The 21,452-nt window shown below is 40.4% G+C and overlaps 1 protein-coding gene across 1 annotated transcript in view; it reads left to right on the top strand.

Annotated features, from left to right (window-relative positions):
• mtor (mechanistic target of rapamycin kinase) overlaps positions 1-19,473 on the top strand; it is a 277,393-nt gene extending 257,920 nt beyond the window's left edge. Inside the window, exons 54-58 of the mRNA XM_061985591.2 lie at positions 10,431-10,496; positions 10,574-10,654; positions 17,769-17,849; positions 17,952-18,057; positions 18,865-19,473. Coding sequence (XP_061841575.1) covers positions 10,431-10,496; positions 10,574-10,654; positions 17,769-17,849; positions 17,952-18,057; positions 18,865-18,880 — 350 coding nt within the window. The 3' untranslated portion in view covers positions 18,881-19,473. The remainder of the gene's footprint in view (positions 1-10,430; positions 10,497-10,573; positions 10,655-17,768; positions 17,850-17,951; positions 18,058-18,864) is intronic.
• The last annotated feature ends 1,979 nt before the right edge of the window (positions 19,474-21,452 follow it).

Raw genomic sequence — 21,452 nt, 5'->3', positions numbered from 1 at the left:
TTTAGGACACCTTTAGGACACATTTAGAACACATTTAGGACACATTTAGAATACCTTTAGGACACATTTTAGAATACCTTTAGGACACATTTTAGAACACCTTTAGGACACATTTAGAATACCTTTAGGACACATTTAGAATACCTTTAGGACACATTTTAGAACACTTTTAGGACACATTTTAGAACACCTTTAGGACACATTTAGAATACCTTCAGTACACATTTAGGACACCTTTAGGACACATTTAGAACACCCTTAAGACATTTGAAACACCTTTAGGACAAATTTAGAACACTTTTAGGACACATTTAGAATTCCTTTAAGACACCTTTAGAACACCTCTAGGACAAATTTAGAATACCTTTAGGACACATTTTAGAACACCTTTAGGACACATTTAGAACACCTTTAAGACACATTTTAGAACACCTTTAGGACACATTTAGAATACCTTTAGGACACATTTTAGAACACCTTTAGGAGATATTTAGAACGCCTTTAGGAGACATTTAGAATACCTTTAGGACACATTTAGAATACCTTTAGGACACATTTAGAATACCTTTAGGACGCATTTTAGAACACATTTAGGACACATTTTAGAACACCTTTAGGACACATTTAGAATACCTTTAGCACACATTTAGGACACCTTTAGGACACATTTTTAGAACACCTTTAGGACACATTTAGAACACCTCTAGGACACATTTGAAACATCTATAGGACACATTTAAAACATCTGTAGGACACCTTTTAGGACTCATTTAAAACACCTATTAGGACATCCCTTTAAAACACCTATTAGGACATCCCTTTAAAACACCTTTTAGACAAACTTTAGGACACATTTTAGAACACTTTTAGGACACATTTTAGAACACCTTTAGGAAACATTTAGAACACTTTTAGGACACATTTAGAATACCTTTAGGACACATTTTAGAACACCTTTAGGACACATTTAGAACACCTTTAGGACACATTTAAAACACATTTAGAACACCTTTAAGACACATTTGAAACACCTTCAGGACAAATTTAGAACACTTTTAGGACACATTTAGAATACCTTTAAGACACCTTTAGAACACCTCTAGGACAAATTTAGAATACCTTTAGGACACATTTAGAACACCTTTAAGACACATTTTAGAACACCTTTAGGACACATTTAGAACACATTTAGGACACATTTAGAACACCTCTAGGACACATTTGAAACATCTATAGGACTCATTTAAAACACCTATTAGGACATCCCTTTAAAACACCTTTTAGACAAACTTTAGGACACATTTTAGAACACTTTTAGGACACATTTTAGAACACTTTTAGGACACATTTTAGAACACATTTAGGAAGCATTTAGAACACTTTTAGGACACATTTAGAATACCTTTAGGACACATTTTAGAACACCTTTAGGACACATTTAGAATACCTTTAGGACACATTTAAAACACATTTAGAACACCTTTAAGACACATTTGAAACACATTTAGGAAGCATTTAGAACACTTTTAGGACACATTTAGAATACCTTTAGGACACATTTTAGAACACCTTTAGGACACATTTAGAATACCTTTAGGACACATTTAAAACACATTTAGAACACCTTTAAGACACATTTGAAACACCTTTAGGACAAATTTAGAACACTTTTAGGACACATTTAGAATACCTTTAAGACACCTTTAGAACACCTCTAGGACAAATTTAGAATACCTTTAGGACACATTTTAGAACACCTTTAGGACACATTTAGAACACCTTTAAGACACATTTTAGAACACCTTTAGGACACATTTAGAACACCTTTAGGACACCTTTAGGACACATTTAGAACACATTTTAGAACACCTTTAGGACACCTTTAGGACACATTTAGAACACATTTAGGACACATTTAGAATACCTTTAGGACACATTTTAGAATACCTTTAGGACACATTTTAGAACACCTTTAGGACACATTTAGAATACCTTTAGGACACATTTAGAATACCTTTAGGACACATTTAGAATACCTTTAGGACACATTTTAGAACACTTTTAGGACACATTTTAGAACACCTTTAGGACACATTTAGAATACCTTTAGTACACATTTAGGACACCTTTAGGACACATTTAGAACACCTTTAGGACATGTTTGGGACACATTTGGGACAGCTTTAGCACATGTTCAGCCCAAAGACAGTTGATATCTACAAGGACAATAGTATTAAAAAGAAAGCAGTAATAATACTATGACTTCAGAGTATTATTGAGGGACTCCAAACTGAACATCAAAAAATGTTTTAGTGTGATGCATATATATAAGACATGTTGATATCATATATGGTCTTGATTAACAGGAACATCCCACGTTGTTTCTCCTATTAATAATAATAAATGTAATTACTATTATACGGAATGCTGAGAAAAATTGATTGACATCTAATTCTTGTTTATTCAGTCTTTAAATCCATTCATAATTGTCAAGAATCAATTAGTTGTTGTTTATTGTGCGTGTAATTCATACACCAGAAGCCAGGAGGAACTTTTGTAACTTCATATCTCTTCTGAAAATGTTTTTATCATTTTTATATCAAATCATAGTTTGCAGGAATCTGTTTGAATCAAGATTTGATTCTGAATGGAATCATCAGATGGCCTTAAAGCCTTTTTTAAAAATGGCTTTTTATCAAAAATGAAATATTCCTATGAAAAAAACTATATGTATGAATGTATGTATGTATATATATATATATATATATATGTATGTATGTATATATATTGTTGGCTATATATATAGTGTATATGTATATATACAGATTGTAGATTCCTAATGTAGCCTTAGCTTGACGCTCCTCTACTTTCTCCTGCTCCCGCTTGCTGCGGCAACAACAAACAAAACGCCAGACGCTCCTCTTCATTTTGTATTGTTTACTTGTCCACTTAATCCTTCAAAAACATAAAACAATAACGATGTGGGAACATATGAATGGCAAAATAAAGCGAGTTTGTTACAGTAAGAAAGCGTAAGAGTTAGGTAAAAAAAACTGTGTGGCTCGATTCCACCATACCTGACTGCCATTACCCATAATACATTGTGTCCAAAACCATATTACCACATAGATCCTTCCGCCATATATGCAATTAAACAGTTACATATTCGTCATTTCGTATTATGCAAATAAAGTAAATAGTCCCATTTTGGCTGAATAAACATAAAGCACCTTCCATAAAATGTAAATTAACTTAACATAATTTAGGCTCCTACATTACCAGCCCCTAATTGTTATCAATTACTTAAACGTGTTAACTCAAATTCAAGGTGCCTAAATAGCCTTAATACTTCTCAAAGAAGCTTGTAGTCATTTGCCACATTCAACTCGAGGTCTTTGCTTCGTCACCATACTTTAATTATCGTCTGCTTTTTGAAGAAGACATAGCTTTGTAATAGGGCGACAAAGCTCGTTTGTCTTAGTTTTCACTTTAACTTGACGAACAAGTCCGTCTCCACCAGGAAAAGTCTCTAGAATTCTTCAAAGTGGCCAGGAATTTCTGGGTGAAGTATCGTCTACGATCAGCACCACGTCTCCAACACGAAAGTTTCTTATTGGTGAAGACCATCGCTGATGTTCTTGAAGCTGCGCTAGGTATTCCTTACACCAGCGTTTCCAGAAGATATCCGCAAGGTATTGTACTTGTCTCCGTCTGCGACTGGCGTATTGGTCGCATGGATGAAACACTCCTGGAGGTAGCTCAGGTTTAATCTTCAGCAATAACAGATGGTTGGGTGTGAGAGCCTCCAAGTCGTTGAGGTCTGAGGATGTCTTTGTGATGGGCCTGCCGTTTAGGACTGCTTTGGCTTCATAAAACAAGGTATAAAGACCCTCTTCATCCAAAACTTGTTCCTTTACAGTAACACTCAGTATTTTTCTCACTGAACGGATTAGCCGCTCCCAGCTTCCTCCATGGTGAGATCCTGCTGGTGGATTGAAATGCCACTGGATACCTCTTTGTAGCAAGTGTTCATAAATCTTCTTGGTGTTCCATTCTTTGATTGATTTCCTCATTTCGCTGTCAGCTGACCGAAAGCTGGTTCCGTTATCGGAATACATCTCTTTGACTTGTCCTCTTCTGGCTAGAAATCTTCTGATTGCGTTAAGACATGCATCAGTGTCGAGTGAGGATGCGACTTCCAGATGTATGGCTCTTAAAGCAAGACACGTGAAGATAACGCCATACCTCTTTACATGTCCTCTTCCCCTCTTCACTTGGAACGGCCCAAAGTAGTCCACACCGACTCTTGTGAAAGGTGGATCGTCAGGTAGGACCCTGCATGTTGGTAGATCTGCCATGAGTTGCTTTCCAGCGTCTCCGTGTAGTCTTTTACAGATGACACACCTGGACAGAAACCTTCTGATGGCTCCAATGGCCCCAGGTATCCAAAATTTCTGACATAGATTGGCCATCATGTGATTCCTTCCGGCGTGAGCTGTTAGGTCATGAATATGTCTTAATACAAGCCTTGTGATGTGTGAATCCTTAGGCAATATAGCTTGCTGCTTGGAGTTGTTAGGCATTGCTGCACGGCTCAACCTTCCACCAACTCTCATAACTCCATCTTGAAGAATTGGATTTAACTTGAAAAGTGAACTATTTTTCTTTACTCTTTGATTTTTCTCCAGCATCGCCCAATCTTCTTTGAAACTTTGTCTTTGACAGAACTTCACAATTTCTGTTTCTGCTCTAGTCATGTCATCACAAGTCAGACACTTTCCTTCTACATCTTTCTTGAAATCAACCATCTTACTTTCTTCTCCTGATGTTCTTAGTTCTTTTCGCGTTTCCTTCAGCTCTTTCAGCAGATCTTTGAGTTTTAGAAACCAGGCTACAGCACGCTTCAATGCTGTCCAAGAAGAATAATGGTTCATCCACTGATCCACAAAATCTTTGGCTTCTTGTGTCTGAATGACGTATACATGAGTCACTCTTTTGACCTCTAGGTCGTCCATATCTAGCATTCCAGGATTTGGATTTTTAGGCCACTGGTCTTGTGAGCTGAGCAAGAAACTTGGTCCTGAGAGCCAGCTCTAATTTTTCACGGTCTGTCCTCTTGAGACGTGATCAGCGGGATTCAGAGTGGTGTTAATATATCTCCACTGAGATGTCTGAGAGTGCTCCAGTATTGCTGTGACCCTGTTTGCAACAAACGTCTTGAGTCAGGTACACTCACTGTTCAAGTACTTGAGTACCGCCGTGCTATCTGTCCAAAAGATAGACTCCTGGATCTCCAGCTCAAGCTCTTTTCTCAGAAGCGTATCCATCTTTGTAGCAACTGTGGCTGCAGTCAAATCCATCCGAGGAATAGTCGGAGACTGTAGGGGAGCAACCCTTGTCTTTGCCATGATCAAGGTGGCTTGAGCTTCACCTGTTGAAAAGCTTGTCAGCATGTAGCTTGTGGTTCCGTAGGCGTCTTCACTTGCGTCAGCAAAGTGATGAAGCTGCGCAAAGGCTGGCACACCAAAGTGCTTCAACTTGACGCATCTGTCAACTCCAAAATGCTCAAGCTGTGACAGACTTGAGATCCACTTTTTCCATCTCTCAATCACTGTGTCAGGCAGGTCTTGATCCCAACTATATTTCTACCGACATAGATCTTGCAGAATTCTTTTAGCAGACAATATTACTGGAGCCAGAAAGCCCAGAGGATCAAAAATTGAACTTACTAGGGAAAGCAATCCTCTCCTAGTGTATGGTCTATCTTTGAGTTTGATCTTGAACTTAAATTGGTCTGATTCGGCACACCACTGGATGCCTAATGTTCTCTCCACTGGCAGGTAATCCTCATTCAAGTCCAGATCTTGAAAACCCTGTGCTTTTTCCTTTTCTGGGATCGAGTTAAGCAACTTCCTGCTGTTGCTTGACCATTTTGTCAGCCGAAATCCTCCTTTTGCCAACATTTTCCTCAACTCAGCGCACAGGGTAATGGCTGTATCTTCATCAGCAACTGACTTAAGACTTATTGTAAATAATGTATATAATTCAATGTATATACTCTGATGATTAACTTGTGTGATGACTGTATTATGATGATAGTATATATTTGTACCATGAATTGAGTGAACCCCGACTTAAACAAGTTGAAAAATGTATTCGGGTGTTACCATTTAGTGGTCAATTGTACGGAATATGTACTGTACTGTGCAATCTACTAATAAAAGTTTCAATCAATCAAGGTTGAACAAATTAACCTTTTAATAGGGACCCAAACACGTTTTGCATTGAATATTGAACAAGCAAGGCTTATATAACTTTATAGTGACATGCAGAATCGAGTTTCAAATAATCATAATAATAATAAAAAAAATATCAATGGGATACCAAATACAATTTAAATAAAAATGTAATGCCTCTTTGCAGCCGTCTGACGTAAATAAAAATTAACTTTTTCCAAAGGCTAATAAATTAGAAAATAAAATAACAATGAATAAACCAACCAATCAGGACTTTAAACTGCTCAGTTTGCAACACATTGATCTAATCTGATGTGCCCAAGCCAGATACCTGCCATCTTTTCTTGGATGCTAGTTCATTAATGTCAGGGCTCAGGCTTTGAGCTAAGGCATCTTTCATTATCGGAAGAAGTTGTTCATCAGTCATTATATCTCGTCCACCCGGACCATAGTCTTGGGGGCGTGCTTTAAAGTTACCGTACTGCGTTTATCATCCTCCACGAGCTGTCATCACGTCTGCTTTTCATCCATTCCAACAACGTGACGGCCCGATCACAAATATGTGCGACTTCAGCACGCACACACGTAAATGCAATGCATACTTGGCCAACAGCGATACAGGTTTCACTGACGGTCCCCTTTTAAATAACTTAAACACTGTTAGAAATATGCGCCACACTGTGAATCCACACCAAACAAGAATGACAAACACATTTCGGGAGAACATCTGCACCGTAACACAACATAAACACAACAAAACAAATACCCAGAATCCCATGCAGTCCTAACTCTTCCGGGCTGCAATATACACCCCCGCTACCACAGGCTCCTCCACAGATGATTACTTGATGTAATAATGTCTTAGCAACATGGCCGCACAAAAGACGTAATAATAAGGTGGTGTTTTAAAAAGGAGGCAGGAGTATCTACTTGTCCTTTTCAAGGTCATGTCAAACAACACACAGGAGAGAGCAGATGGTGATGCACAAATTTGACTCACATTATATACATATATATATATACTTATATATACATATATATACTTATAGGCAGCACGGTGGAAAAGTGGTTAGTGCATGTGCCTCACAATACGAAGGTCCTGAGTAGTCCTGAGTTCAATCCCGGGCTTGGGATCTTTCTGTGTGGAGTTTGCATGTTCTCCCCGTGACTGCGTGGGTTCCCTCCGGGTACTCCGGCTTCCTACCACTTCCAAAGACATGCGCCTGGGGATAGGTTGATTGGCAACACTAAATTGGCCCTAGTGTGTGAATGTGAGTGTGAATGTTGTCTGTCTATCTGTGTTGACCCTGCGACTTGTCCAGGGTGTACCCCGCCTTTCGCCCGATTGTAGCTGAGATAGGCTCCAGTGCCCCCCGCGACCCCAAAAGGGAATAAGCGGTAGAAAATGGTCGGATGGATATATACTTATTTATACATCAATAAATACTTACCGGTGTATATATATATATAAGTATTTATACTGTACATATATGTATATACATGTATAGAAATGTGTATGTATTTATGTATATATGTGTGTGTATATAAATGTATATATGTGTGTGTGTGTATATAAATGTATATAAATGCAAAAGCTTTTATCAATTACGCCAAATAGCGAAAGTGAAACCGCTTCTATCAAGACATGATCTTGAGAAATTAATCCACGCTTTTATCTCGACTCGTCTTGATTATTGTAATGCCCTGTATGTAGGCATTAGCCAGGCCTCCCTCGCCCGCCTGCAGCTCGTGCAGAACTCTGCTGCTCGTCTGCTAACACAGACCCGCAGACGTGAGCACATCACCCCTATTTTAGCGTCCCTTCACTGGCTCCCTGTGCGTTACCGAATACATTTTAAACTCCTTTTATTTGTTTTTAAATGTCTAAACAACCTCGCGCCAACCTATCTCTCCGACCTCCTTCAGCCTTACTGCCCCACCCGATCCTTAAGATCAGCCGATCAGCTGCTGTTGACGGTCCCTGACACAAGGCTGAAGCTTAGAGGTGACAGAGCTTTCGCCGTTGCTGCTCCCAAGCTCTGGAACGACCTACCCCTGAGTGTTAGACAAGCCTCCTCTCTTCCTGTTTTTAAATCTCTCTTAAAAACATACTTTTATTCCATGGCTTTTAACACTGAGTGATATCCATCCTGCAATGGCGCCCCATAATACACCTGCTGTGATCCTGTTTTTATGTTTTTATTAATTCTATTTTAATTATTTATTTTTTATCGTGTTCTGTTTGTGTTGTGTTGTGTTTGCTCGGTACTCGTTTTATCTTTTAACCTGCTCATTGTACAGCACTTTGGCTACCCCTGTGGTAAATTTTAAATGTGCTCTATAAATAAAGTTGATTTGATTTGATTTGATGTGTATAAATGTGTGTGTGTGTATATATAGATATATATATCAGTGACGTGCGGTGAGGTTGATGGCTGGTGAGGCACTGACTTCATCACAGTCAGATTTACAAACATATGAACCCTACAGAGTATCTTATTCACCATTTGATTGGCAGCAGTTAACTGGTTATGTTTAAAAGCTCATACCAGCATTCTTCCCTGCTTGGCACTCAGCATCAAGGGTTGGAATTGGGGGTTAAATCACCAAAAATGATTCCCGGGCGCGGCGCCGCTGCTGCCCACTGCTCCCCTCACCTCCCAGGGGGTCAACAAGGGGATGGGTCAAATGCAGAGGACAAATTTCACCACACTTAGTGTGTGTGTGACAATCATTGGTACTTTAACTTAACTTTAACTTTACACATACAAACTGTAGCACACAAAAAAGCACATTTAATAAAAAAACGTTATTATGGTCTTACCTTTACTTATAAATGCGCCGCTGTTGTGCTGGATTAATGAACCCCCTGATGGGAGTGTTATATCAACTAAAGCCCTCACTTCAACTTTCCACCTGCAAGATTTAATCTATTTAAAAAAGTGTAACCGAGGGTTTATAAATGTCGCCTATACTGTATGGAACTACAAAATAACAAACACGGAGGCTCCAGTTTACACGAGGACCACTTTATTTACCTTCTTTCAAAAACTTCCGCTCCACTCCAACGTGTCAAAATTCCGCTCTTAGCGCCTTCAAAATAAGAGCTCAAGGCATATACTGTATAACAGCGCATAACAGGAACTTAACATCACAAAGAGGAAAGCCCATAAAAATAGGTTACAAAAGTTATTTAATAAGAAGCCAAAAAGTGCAAAAACAATAATGTTCGTGTTGGAGGAGTTGTGAATTAGATACACCTGCAGTCTGCAGGTGTACCTAATGTTGTGGCCCAGCAGTCATTCGCAACTCCTCCAACACGAACATTATTGTTTTTGCACTTTTTGGCTTCTTATGAAATAACTTTTTTAAATAGATTCAATCTTGCACGTGGAAAGTTTAAGTGTGGGCTTTAGTTGATATAACACTCCCATCAGGGGTTGCCTTGCATTCTACGGCGGGGGTGCAGGAGGCGGGGCTACTGGAGCCTCAGCCAGTGCGTCTTTTGCAGCCGTTTTATGATCGCTCAGCACAAGAAATACTTTACACACATACAGTTGTTGACAAAATACACTGTACATTATATGCCTCAGCTAACTAAACTATGGAAATGTATAATATAGTTCATATAGCAATACAGTCTCACTGCACAGCAGACCAGCAGTTAGCCGAGTCCGTCCATGTTGAGGCACTGAGTGACGTGCCTCGACTGGCTGCTGTTCACCGCACCGTCTCTTCTCAGTATTTGAACGGCAAATGTGAAAATTCAGCGATTTTGAATAAAAATAATCTAAAACTGGTGAAGTTAAATGGAAAATAACTTTATAGTATAATCACTGGATACATTTAACAATTTAATATATTTTTTTTTCTTTTTAAATTTTTTTTCTTTCCATGATGGCAGGTGAGGCCCCGCCTCACCTGCCTCTAGTGACTGCACGTCACTGATATATATATATATATATATATATATATATATATAGATAGATAGATAGATAGATAGATAGATAGATAGATATATATATATATATATATATATATATATATATATATATATATATATATATATATATATATATATATATATATATATATATATATATAAACACATTGGTTAAGTAGATCAGAGCCTAACTTTAAGACCTGATACATGTTGTCCTCTAACAAAGATGGCGTGTGTGTTCTGTCCCACAGCCAACACTAAAGGCAACAAGCGATCTCGCACCAGAAACGACTCGTACACGGCAGGACAGTCTGTAGGTGAGTCCTCCATCAACCCCTGTACCCCTCCTCCCCCTCCCCAATACATGTGTATAACTGTGGTGTGTCTTTGACAGAAGCCCTAGAGGGAATGGACCTGGGAGAGAGCACGCACAAGAAGGCAGGGACCACCGTGCCAGAATCTATTCACTCCTTCAGTGAGTTCTCCTCTTTACATCACACACACATTAAATACTACATTTAAATCTTTCATCACACATGTTGACATCATTATTTTGACCATTAAGTGCCATAAATTGGTACCTTTGAGTGACGGTATGTATTGTCAGGTATCAAGTATTGGTACCTTTGAGTGACGGTATGTATTGTCAGGTTTCAAGTATTGGCACCTTTGAGTGACAGTATGTATTGACAAGGAATCAAGTATTAGTACCTTTGAGTGACGGTATCTATTGTCAGGTATCAAGTATTGGTACCTTTGAGTGACGGTATGTATTCTCAGGTATCAAGTATTGGTACCTTTGAGTGATGTTATGTATTGTCACGTATCAAGTATTGGTACCTTTGAGTGACTGTATGTATTCTCATGTATCAAGTATTGGTACCTTTGAGTGACGGTATGTATTGTCACGTATCAAGTATTGGTACGTGTGAGTGACGGTATGTATTGTCGGGTATCAAGTATTGGTACCTGTGAGTGACAGTATGTATTCTCAGGTATCAAGTATTGGTACCTTTGAGTGACGGTATGTATTGTCAGGTATCAAGTATTGGTACCTGTGAGTGACGGTATATAATGTCAGGTATCAAGTATTGGTACCTGTAAGTGGCGGTATGTATTGTCAGGTGTCAAGTATTGGTACCTTTGAGTGACTGTATGTATTGTCAGGTATCAAGTATTGGTACCTTTGAGTGATGGTATGTATTGTCAGGTATCAAGTATTGGTACGTGTGAGTGACTGTATGTATTCTCAGGTATCAAGTATTGGTACCTTTGAGTGACGGTATGTATTGTCAGGTATCAGGTATTGGTACCTCTGAGTGACGCTATGTATTCTCAGGTATCAAGTATTGATACCTTTGAATGACTGTATGTATTGTCAGGTCTCAAGTATTGGTACCTTTGAGTGACGGTATGTATTGTCAGGTGTCAAGTATTGGGTACTTTTGCGTATTCTCAGGTATCAAGTATTTATATCAGGTGTCCAGTATCTGACAATATAATTGCTGCAGCTTTGCAACCATCTTGTGGACATCATGAGTAATTCAGGTTAATGAACATGAATTGCAAATTGGAGTGTAGAAACCGCACATCATTTACTTATATGACCCAATCCAAACAACCTTTCCCACTCATGGTGCAAATAAAGCAACCCAAAATCAACACACATGGTCACACATAACACAACCTGCTCACTCAACTTTCTGGATGTCATCAAAAATGTCCAAACACAACACGTAATTCAAAATTACACACATTTAAATCCCCTGCAATGCATGATGGGAAAATGCTAAACACTCTCTCCACACTTATCCATGTTTGGCGTATTTTAGCTGCTTGATATTTCTGATTGATTACAAAACTTTTATATATATATATATATATATACATATATACAGTATATATATATATATATATATATATATATATATATATGTATATATATATATATACTGTATATATATATATATACAGTATATATATATTTATATACTGTATATATATATATATATATACAGTATATATATATGTATATATATACCTTGTGTATATATATATATATATACAGTATATATATATATATGTATATATATACCTTGTATATATATATACATATATAAATATATATACATATAAGTATATATATATACATATAAATATACAGTATATATACCTGTATATATACACATATACATATATTTGTGTGCGTATATATATGTATATGTATAACTATGTACTGTATGTATATGTATATACAGTATGTGTGTGTGTGTGTGTGTGTGTGTGTGTGTGTGTGTGTGTGTGTGTGTGTGTGTGTGTGTGTGTGTGTGTGTGTGTGTGTGTGTGTGTGTGTGTGTGTGTGTGTGTGTGTGTGTGCGTGCGTGCGTGCGTGCGTGCGTGCGTGCGTGCGTGCGTGCGTGCGTGCGTGCGTGCGTGCGTGCGTGCGTGCGTGCGTGCGTGCGTGCGTGCGTGCGTGCGTGCGTGCGTGCGTGCGTGCGTATATGTTTATTTACAATATAACATGCATCCGTAAACGTGGATGCATATGCAAAAGTACAATATATTTATCTGTACAGTAAATCTATTTATATCTGCACCTTATTGCTCTTTTACCCTGCACTACAACCGGCTAATGCAACAAAATGTTGTTCTTATCCTGACTCTAAAGTTCAAATTTGAATGACAATAAAGGAAGTCTAAGTATCTAAGTCTAATATATCAATCAATCAATCAATCAATCAAAGTTTATTTATATAGCCCTTAATCACAAGTGTCTCAAAGAGCTGCACAAGCCACAACGACATCCTCGGCCCAGATCCCACATCAGGGCAAGAAAAAACTCAACCCAATGGGATGACAATGAGAAACCTTGGAGGGGACCACAGATGTACACAGTATGTGTATAGGTACTTAACAATATATACAGTATAGGTATATAAAGGTGTATGTATATATATATATATATATATATATATATATATATATATATATATATATATACTGTATATTCTATATATATATATATATATATATAGGTATATATGTATATAGGTATTAAAATGTATATACAGTATAGGTATAAATGTATGTACAGTATAGGTGTATATATAAAGGTATATGCAGTATAGGTATATATATTGTTGAAAGCAAGATAACTTGTGTTTGACACACAAAAACGTGTGCGTCGTTTATTCATCGAAGACGAGAATGAATGACTGCGTAACTCCAACGACTCAAAATGGCGGTCACAACAAACCCCCACCTTTGGGAAAATCACCTGACAGTCACTTAAAGGGGCCGCACCGAATTACTCGCTCTTAACTGCATATATGAATGCTAAACAAGAACAACATTGTTATGTGCACAATCGAACAATGACAGTGAATAATGATGACAAAGTCAAGTAAATAGGTGGTGAATTATGTCCTTAAAGCAACCGCTACACACGTACCCCCAGAATTCGGCATCACAAAAAAACTAAACAGTCAATTGACACAGGCACGAACGGGCCGACCAGACCGGGTGTGCCGGACTGGTACTAACGCCGGGGATCCAGCGGGTGGTAACCGGCAGGTCATCTGCACTGTTATCATGGGCCCCATAGCCCAGGTAGAGCGGGCGGACGACCCTGGCGCGGGGGTACGGCCGTGGTAACCGGTTGACTAAGATCCAAGTGGGCCGTTTTAAGCCGGTCCACCGTGATTCTTTCAGACCGACCCCCGATATCCAACAGGAAATGCTTGTCTCCGCTCTCGAAATGGCCCATCATAAGGAGGCTGAAGGGGGCCGCGGTGGGGGTCCTGGCGAACGAAAACAAATGCCACTCTTCATAAAGAAGCGGGAACATGAGACGGCGTAAGGCCGTTTTGGGAAGTGCGGATGCGGGCGAAACCCTTGGCGGCATCAAGGAGAGCAGTTCGCTGCTCACCGGCGGACCAAGGTGCCGTATTGCTAGGAATAAAGTCACCTGGCACTCGCAAAGGCTGGCTATACACCAACTCTGCCGAGGAAGACTGCAGGTCTTCCTTAGGGGCAGTCTGAAGCCCCAGCATCACCCAGGGGAGTTTGTCTACCCAAGCGCTGTCTTTGAGGGACGCCCTGAGTGCTGCCTTCATGGAACGGTGAAACCGCTCACACATACCATTTGTCTGTGGGTGATACCCCGTTGTGTTGTGGTGTTTCACTCCCAAGCTCTCCGCCACAGAAGTGAACTGGGAGCCCCGGTCGGATGATATGTCTGACGGGGTACCGAAACGGGCAACCCACGTCCCAATAAACGCGGGCGCCACCTCTTTAGAGGTGGCTGACGTCAGAGGTACTGCCTCCGGCCAGCGGGTGGGCCTGTCGACCATCGTGAGGAGGTATGTGCAGCTGCGCGAAAATGGGAGAGGCCCGACCAGGTCCACGTTGACATGGTCAAAACGCCGCTCTGGAACCGCAAACGGTGCCAGTGGAGCCCGTGTGTGGCAGTGCACTTTTGAGCGCTCCAGTCCCTAACATCCTATTTCAGTCCACGCCAGACGAATTTTGCAACTACCAACCACTTTGAAGGTTTCCTCCCAGGGTGGGAAAGGCCGTGGATCGAGTCAAACACCCGCCACCTCCAACTGGCGGGCACAAAGGTCCGTGGCCGACCCGTAGCGACGTAACAAAAGAGCGTAACCCCTGTGTCCTCAAATGGAACCTCAGACAACCGTAGCCCTGGGGCTGCAGCCTTCAGAGCTCGGATGTCTGGGTCGTCGGCTTGGTTAACTGCCATCTGTGCAAAATCGAGCCCCACATGGACAGCGCCCGTGGCGGCTCGGTAAAGGCAGTCAGCAACGACATTGCTCTTACCAGCAAGGTGCTGGATGTCCGTCGTAAACTCTGAGACGTAGGACAGGTGCCTTTGTTGCCGAGCCGACCACGGTTCGGCCGTCTTGGCCATCGCAAAAGTGAGGGGTTTGTGGTCCACAAAAGCTGTGACGTAGGGCCAGATCCGAGGAGCTCACGGTCAAATGTGCTATATTTCCGCTCGCAGGGGCGCAACTGCCTGCTAAAGAAAGCCAAAGGTTGCCAAGTGCCACCCACCCACTGCTCATGCACTGTCCACCAAAACACAGCTCCACGTACTGTATACCGTAAGTGTGGATAGGCCTGCCATTGGCCGCTTCCATGAGGAGGCCATGGGACTCAGACAGCATGTCCAACCTTGATGCTGGCAGGACGCTCCTCTGCTCTCCCGTGTCACACAGGAACCGTCATCCAGGGAGGGAGTCCTGGATGAAGAGCAGCCTGCCAGTACTGCCGATGCTCATGTCCACTGCTGAGCCTGGCGTTTCCCAGCGGCGGTCCACTGAAACTGCACGGGGGACGGCACCGCTTGGCTTTGGTCCCGAACCTTGCATGGAAAAAACTAAGTCCAGAATCCGATGGCCGCCTGGGGGATGCAGCAGCAGCAGCAGCAGTGAAAGTGGAAGAATCTGCCATGGCTCTTTCTGCCCCAGCCAGAAAGAATGCAGCCACATAGGTCGGTTGGGAGGCTTCAGAAGCAAGTTCGCGGCAGTCCAAAATGGCGGTGTTGGCTAAAGCAGCCCGCACCTGAGAAGGTAGGAGTCACAGGAAGAGCTGCACGAAAAGGAGTTCAGGCCTGTGCTCACCTAAGAGGTCCAGCATTTTGTCCATTAGCAGAGGGCTTGCAATCGCCAAGCCCCTGCTTGCTCCGCGTCGGAAAGTTCAAATGTCTTTAAGAGGTGAGCCTTCAACGTGCGGTACTTGTTCCTCTCCGGTGGGTGCGCGAGGACGCTAACTACTCTGGTCGCCGTCGCGCTCCCGAGGGAGGAAACGACAAAATAAAACTTAGTGTCGTCCTCGGTGATAGCACGCAAGGCGAACTGTGCCTCGGCCTGGGCAAACCATGCGGTATACTCTATATATATGAATGCTAAGCCAGAACATCGGGACGGCGTGGCGCCGATGGGAGACTGGCCGTGCCAGCAACCTAAGGGTTCCTGGTTTGATCCCCACCTTCTACCAACCTTGTCACGTCCGTTGTGTCCTTGAGCAAGACACCTCACCCTTGCTCCTGATGTGTCGTGGTTAGGGCCTTGCATGGTAGCTCCCGTCATCAGCGTGTGAATGTGGAAATAGTGTCAAATTGCTTTGAGTACCTTGAAGATAGAAAAGTGCTATACAAGTATAACCCATTTGTTACGTGCACAATCGAACAATGACAGTGAAAAATGATGAGAAAGTCAAGTAAACAGGTGTGGATTATGTCTTTCAAGCAACTGCTACAATATATATATACATATATATATATATATATATAGGTATATAAAGGTATATACAGTATATATGTATATAGGTATTAAAAGCTATATACAGTATATGTATATATGTGTATAGGTACATAATGGTATATACAGTATAGGTATAAAAAGGTATATACAATATATGTATATACAGTATATTGCCAAAAGTATTTGGCCACCCATTCAAATGACGAGAATCAAAATCAAGCACTTAGGCATGGAGACTGTTTCTACAAACATTTGTGAAAGAATGGGCCGCTCTCACTGATTTCCAGCGTGGAACTATCATGGGATGCCACCTGTGCAACAAATCCAGGCCGTGAAATTTCCTCGCTCCAAAATATTCCAGAGTCAACTTTATTATAAGAAAAGTGAAGAATTTGGGAACAACAGCAACTCAGCCACCAAGTGGTAGGCCACGTAAACTGACAGAGAGGTCAGCATAGTGCAAACAGTCAGTTGCTACAGAGCTCCAAACTTCATGTGACCTTCCAATTAGCCCACGTACAGTACGCAGAGAGCTTCATGGAATGGGTTTCCATGGCCGAGCAGCTGCATCTAAGTCATACATCACCAAGTCCAATGCAAAGCGTGGGATGCAGTGGTGTAAAGCACGTCACCACTGGACTCTAGAGCAGTGGAGACGCCTTCTCTGGAGTGATGAATCACGCTTTTCCATCTGGCAATCTGATGGACCAGTCTGGGTTTGGAAGTTGCCAGGAGAACGCTACATTTCGGACTGTACTGTGCCGGGTGTGAAATTTGGTGGAGGAGGAATTATGCTGTGGGGTTGGTTTTTCAGGAGTTGGGCTTGGCCCCTTAGTTCCAGTGAAAGGAACTTTGAATGCTCCAAGATACCAAAACATTTTGGACAATTCCATGCTCCTTATGGGTTAGGAATGGGATGGCACTTCAACTTCATATGTGAGTCAAGGCAGGTGGCCAAATACTTTTGGCAATATACTGTATGTGTTATAGTTACTTTACATGCCCCTGGCCAAATTTGTGTGGTTTGTCATCATTGTGTTATTTAATCATTTATTCATTTGACGTGTATCAGCTGTGTTCAGGTGGGTAGAGGAAGTCCTTTTAGCTCCATGTCAGTCATGTGACACGTTGGAAGTCATGTTTCCCACCAACGAACCGCGGCTCTCCCATTGCCGGCAGCACTCGTGCAGCCCCACCAAACCAGGCTTTTGAGCAGCACTCACCTTCTCTTTATCAATACTGAAATGGTTTGACTCCGTGTCTGCACACTGACTACTCTTAAGCGGTGTTGTCTCCTCTCCCTCCCAGTTGGAGACGGCCTGGTGCAACCTGAGGCCCTCAACAAGAAAGCCATTCAGATCATCAACAGAGTGAGAGATAAACTTACAGGTGACATTTCTTTTCAACTTTATATTGATGTTGCACTCCATAGTATGACATCTTTCATGACGTCAACTAGAGCGTGACATCATGTGCAAACTGTGTCTGCAGGTCGAGACTTTTCTCACGACGAGACTCTGGACGTGCCGACACAAGTAGAACTGTTGATCAAACAGGCCACGTCTCATGAGAACCTTTGTCAGTGTTACATCGGATGGTGAGTACACTTCAAATATTGACTACATGTTATATCGGGGTGAGTTCACTTCAAAATAATGACTACACATCTGATAAGTACACATCAAATAATGACTAATCATCAAATAATAAGTGCACATTAAATAATGAGTACACATCAAATAATGAGTACATATCAAATAATAAGTAATCATCAAATAATGAGTACACATCAAATAAGCAATCATCAAATAATGAGTACACATCAAATAATGAGTACACATCAAATAATGAGTAATCATCAAATAATGAGTACACATCAAATAATGAGTAATCAAATAATGAGTAATCATCAAATAATGAGTACATATTGGATAATGAGTACATGTCACATCTATCTGATGGTGAGTACATTATTTTTTATATATGTACAGTATATATATATATATATATATATATATATATATAACCTGTTCAATTGAAAAATAATGTATGTATTTAGATATATACACACAGTAAATAACCTGTTCTATTGATACTTTTTTTTTTCTTTCAATAGAACGGGTGACATATATATTTATATAATTTTTCAATAGAACAAGTGACGTTTATATTTATATTATATATATATTTAGTGTTATAATTTTACTTTTAGATGAGTTTCATTTTTTTCCACAGTTGTTTTGTTTGTGTTTTAGTTTTATTTATTCTTCTGTTTTTATTTATTTATCTTATTTTTGTTCATTTTCCTTGTGTTAGTTTGTGTCCAAGCCATCAAGCAGCTTATTAATATTTTGCATAATTCAATGTTTGTGAGCACAACTCACTCATATCTGTTTTCCTTTAGGTGTCCATTTTGGTGAAGAATCTTCTTTTTGATGTCCACACAGCACACAGTGAAGACTCTGACGTTAATTCCAGGAAAACTTTTTTTTTTTTTTTGCACAAAAAAACAATTTAAGTATGATTTTTCAAAGAAGAAGGAATAAGACGGCGGTTAATTATTTGCAATGTCTTGGATCAGCTGCCTCATTACATCATTTGTTTCTACTGCCGCCATGTTGCAAACATTGTTGTTATGGTTGTTATGTTATTATGTTGTTTTTCCAGTAACACAATCATCCTTATCATAATGATGAATCATCATTATCATTATCACAATGATGAATGAAGTTGTGGTGCCATTAAAGTTTGTACAGTTTGTGTCTTGTTGTCCTGCTGGTGACCACAGAGGGCGCTGTGACTCCTAACATCACCACTCTGAGGACTGTCAGAATAAAAGTCAGGCTTTTATTCTTTCTAACAACAGGAAAGAACGTCACATGTTCACACTTGTTTGAAAAGGAGTAGGAAGAAGTACAGCTTAGGTGTTTCTTCTCCTTTTCCACCGCCCGGCTCACTTCCTGCCTTTAACCTGAGACCTTGTCCAACTATAAATAAATATCTTATGATTAAATCTGCGGGGAAAATCAGTTTTTATTTATTTATGAAAATTATGTCAAGTTTCATATTTTACTATCACATATAATATTAAATGTTTACTATCACATAGATGAATATTTATATCATGTTATCACCTAAATAATAAATGTTTAATATCACATAATAAATGTGTGTATCAAATATAATAGCTGAATATCACATATAACAATACATGTTTGTATCACATACAATTGAACAGCAGCCTGTCACTTCATCTATATCATCCACCTCCTGTATCAGCCTGCCACTTCATCGATATCATCCACCTCCTGTATCAGCCTGTCACATACTTGCCAACCCTCCCGGATTTTCCGGGAGACTCCCGAAATTCAGCGCCTCTCCCGAAAACCTCCCGGGACAAATTTTCTCCCGAAATTCAGGCGGACTCAGGTCCGCTTTCCCACAATATAAACAGCGTACCTGCCCAATCACGTTATAACTGTAGAATGATGGAGGGCGAGTTCTTGGTTTCTTATGTGGGTTTATTGTTAGGCAGCGCGGTAACAACACACAACAACAGCAGTCACGTTTTCGTCTACCGTAAAACAGTTCGTCTGCCGTAAACAGCAATGTTGTGACCCTCTTAAACAGTACAATACTGCCATCTAGTGCATTTGATGAAAGCACTTTTGTGCGTGCCACACAGCAATGCATCATCAGAGAGGGTGTTCAGCATGGTTCGAAAAATGTGACAGAGAATAGAACAAGGATGGACAATTCAACCCTTAACTCAACAATGAGTGGATGAGTGTTATGTGTGTGTGTATATGTGTAAATAAATGAACACTGAAATTCAAGTATTTTATATATATATATATATATATATGTATATATATATATATATATAATAAAAGAAATATGTATTTATTGCTAGAATTCACTTAAAGTCAAGTATTTCTTGTTTATACATATATATATATATATATATACATACATGTATATATGTATATATGTGTATGTATATATATATATATATGAAATACTTGACTTAGTATTTCTTATATATATGAAATACTTGACTTGGTGAATTCTAGCTGTAAATATACTCCTCCCCTCTTAACCACGCCCCCCCCCCCCCCCCCCCCCCCCCACCTCCCAAAATCGGAGGTCTCAAGGTTGGCAAGTATGGCCTGTCACTTCATTGATATCATCCACCTCCTGTATCAGCCTGTCACTTCATCGATATCATCCACCTCCTGTGTCAGCCTGTCACTTAATCGATATCATCCACCTCCTGTATCAGCCTGTCACATCATCGATATCATCCACCTCCTGTGTCAGCCTGTCGCTTCTTCGATATCATCCACCTCCTGTGTCAACCTGTCACTTAATCGATATCATCCACCTCCTGTATCAGCCTGTCACTTCATCGATATCATCCACCTCCTGTGTCAGCCTTTCGCTTCTTCGATATCATCCACCTCCTGTGTCAGCCTGTCACATCAATTTCATCCACCTCCATCAGCCTGTCACATCATCGATATCATCGAACTTCTGTATCAACCTATCACATCATCGATCTCATCCATCTACTGTATCAGCCCATCACATCATCGATATCGTCCACCTCCTGTATCAGCCTGTCACATCATCGACCCCCTGTATCAGCCTGTCACATTGATATCACCCACCTCCTGTATCAGCCTGTCACATCATCGACCCCCTGTATCAGCATGTCACATCGATATCACCCACCTCCTGTATCAGCCTGTCACAAGTGTTGAACTTAACAAGTAGTTCACTTACAGTACACAGTCATTGTTACAGTACACATAAATAAATAATAAATGGGTTATATAGTGCTTTTCTACCTTCAAGGTACTCAAAGCGCTTTGACACTATTTCCACATTCACCCATTCACACACACATTCACACTGATGGCGGGAGCTGCCATGCAAGGCGCTAACCAGCAGCCATCAGGAGCAAGGGTGAAGTGTCTTGCCCAAGGACAC

This window comes from Nerophis lumbriciformis, linkage group LG23 (genome assembly GCF_033978685.3).
Source record: "Nerophis lumbriciformis linkage group LG23, RoL_Nlum_v2.1, whole genome shotgun sequence".
In the NCBI taxonomy this organism is placed as follows: domain Eukaryota; kingdom Metazoa; phylum Chordata; class Actinopteri; order Syngnathiformes; family Syngnathidae; genus Nerophis; species Nerophis lumbriciformis.
Note: the sequence above shows the minus strand (reverse complement) of the source record. Positions and strands in the feature narration are given on the sequence as shown.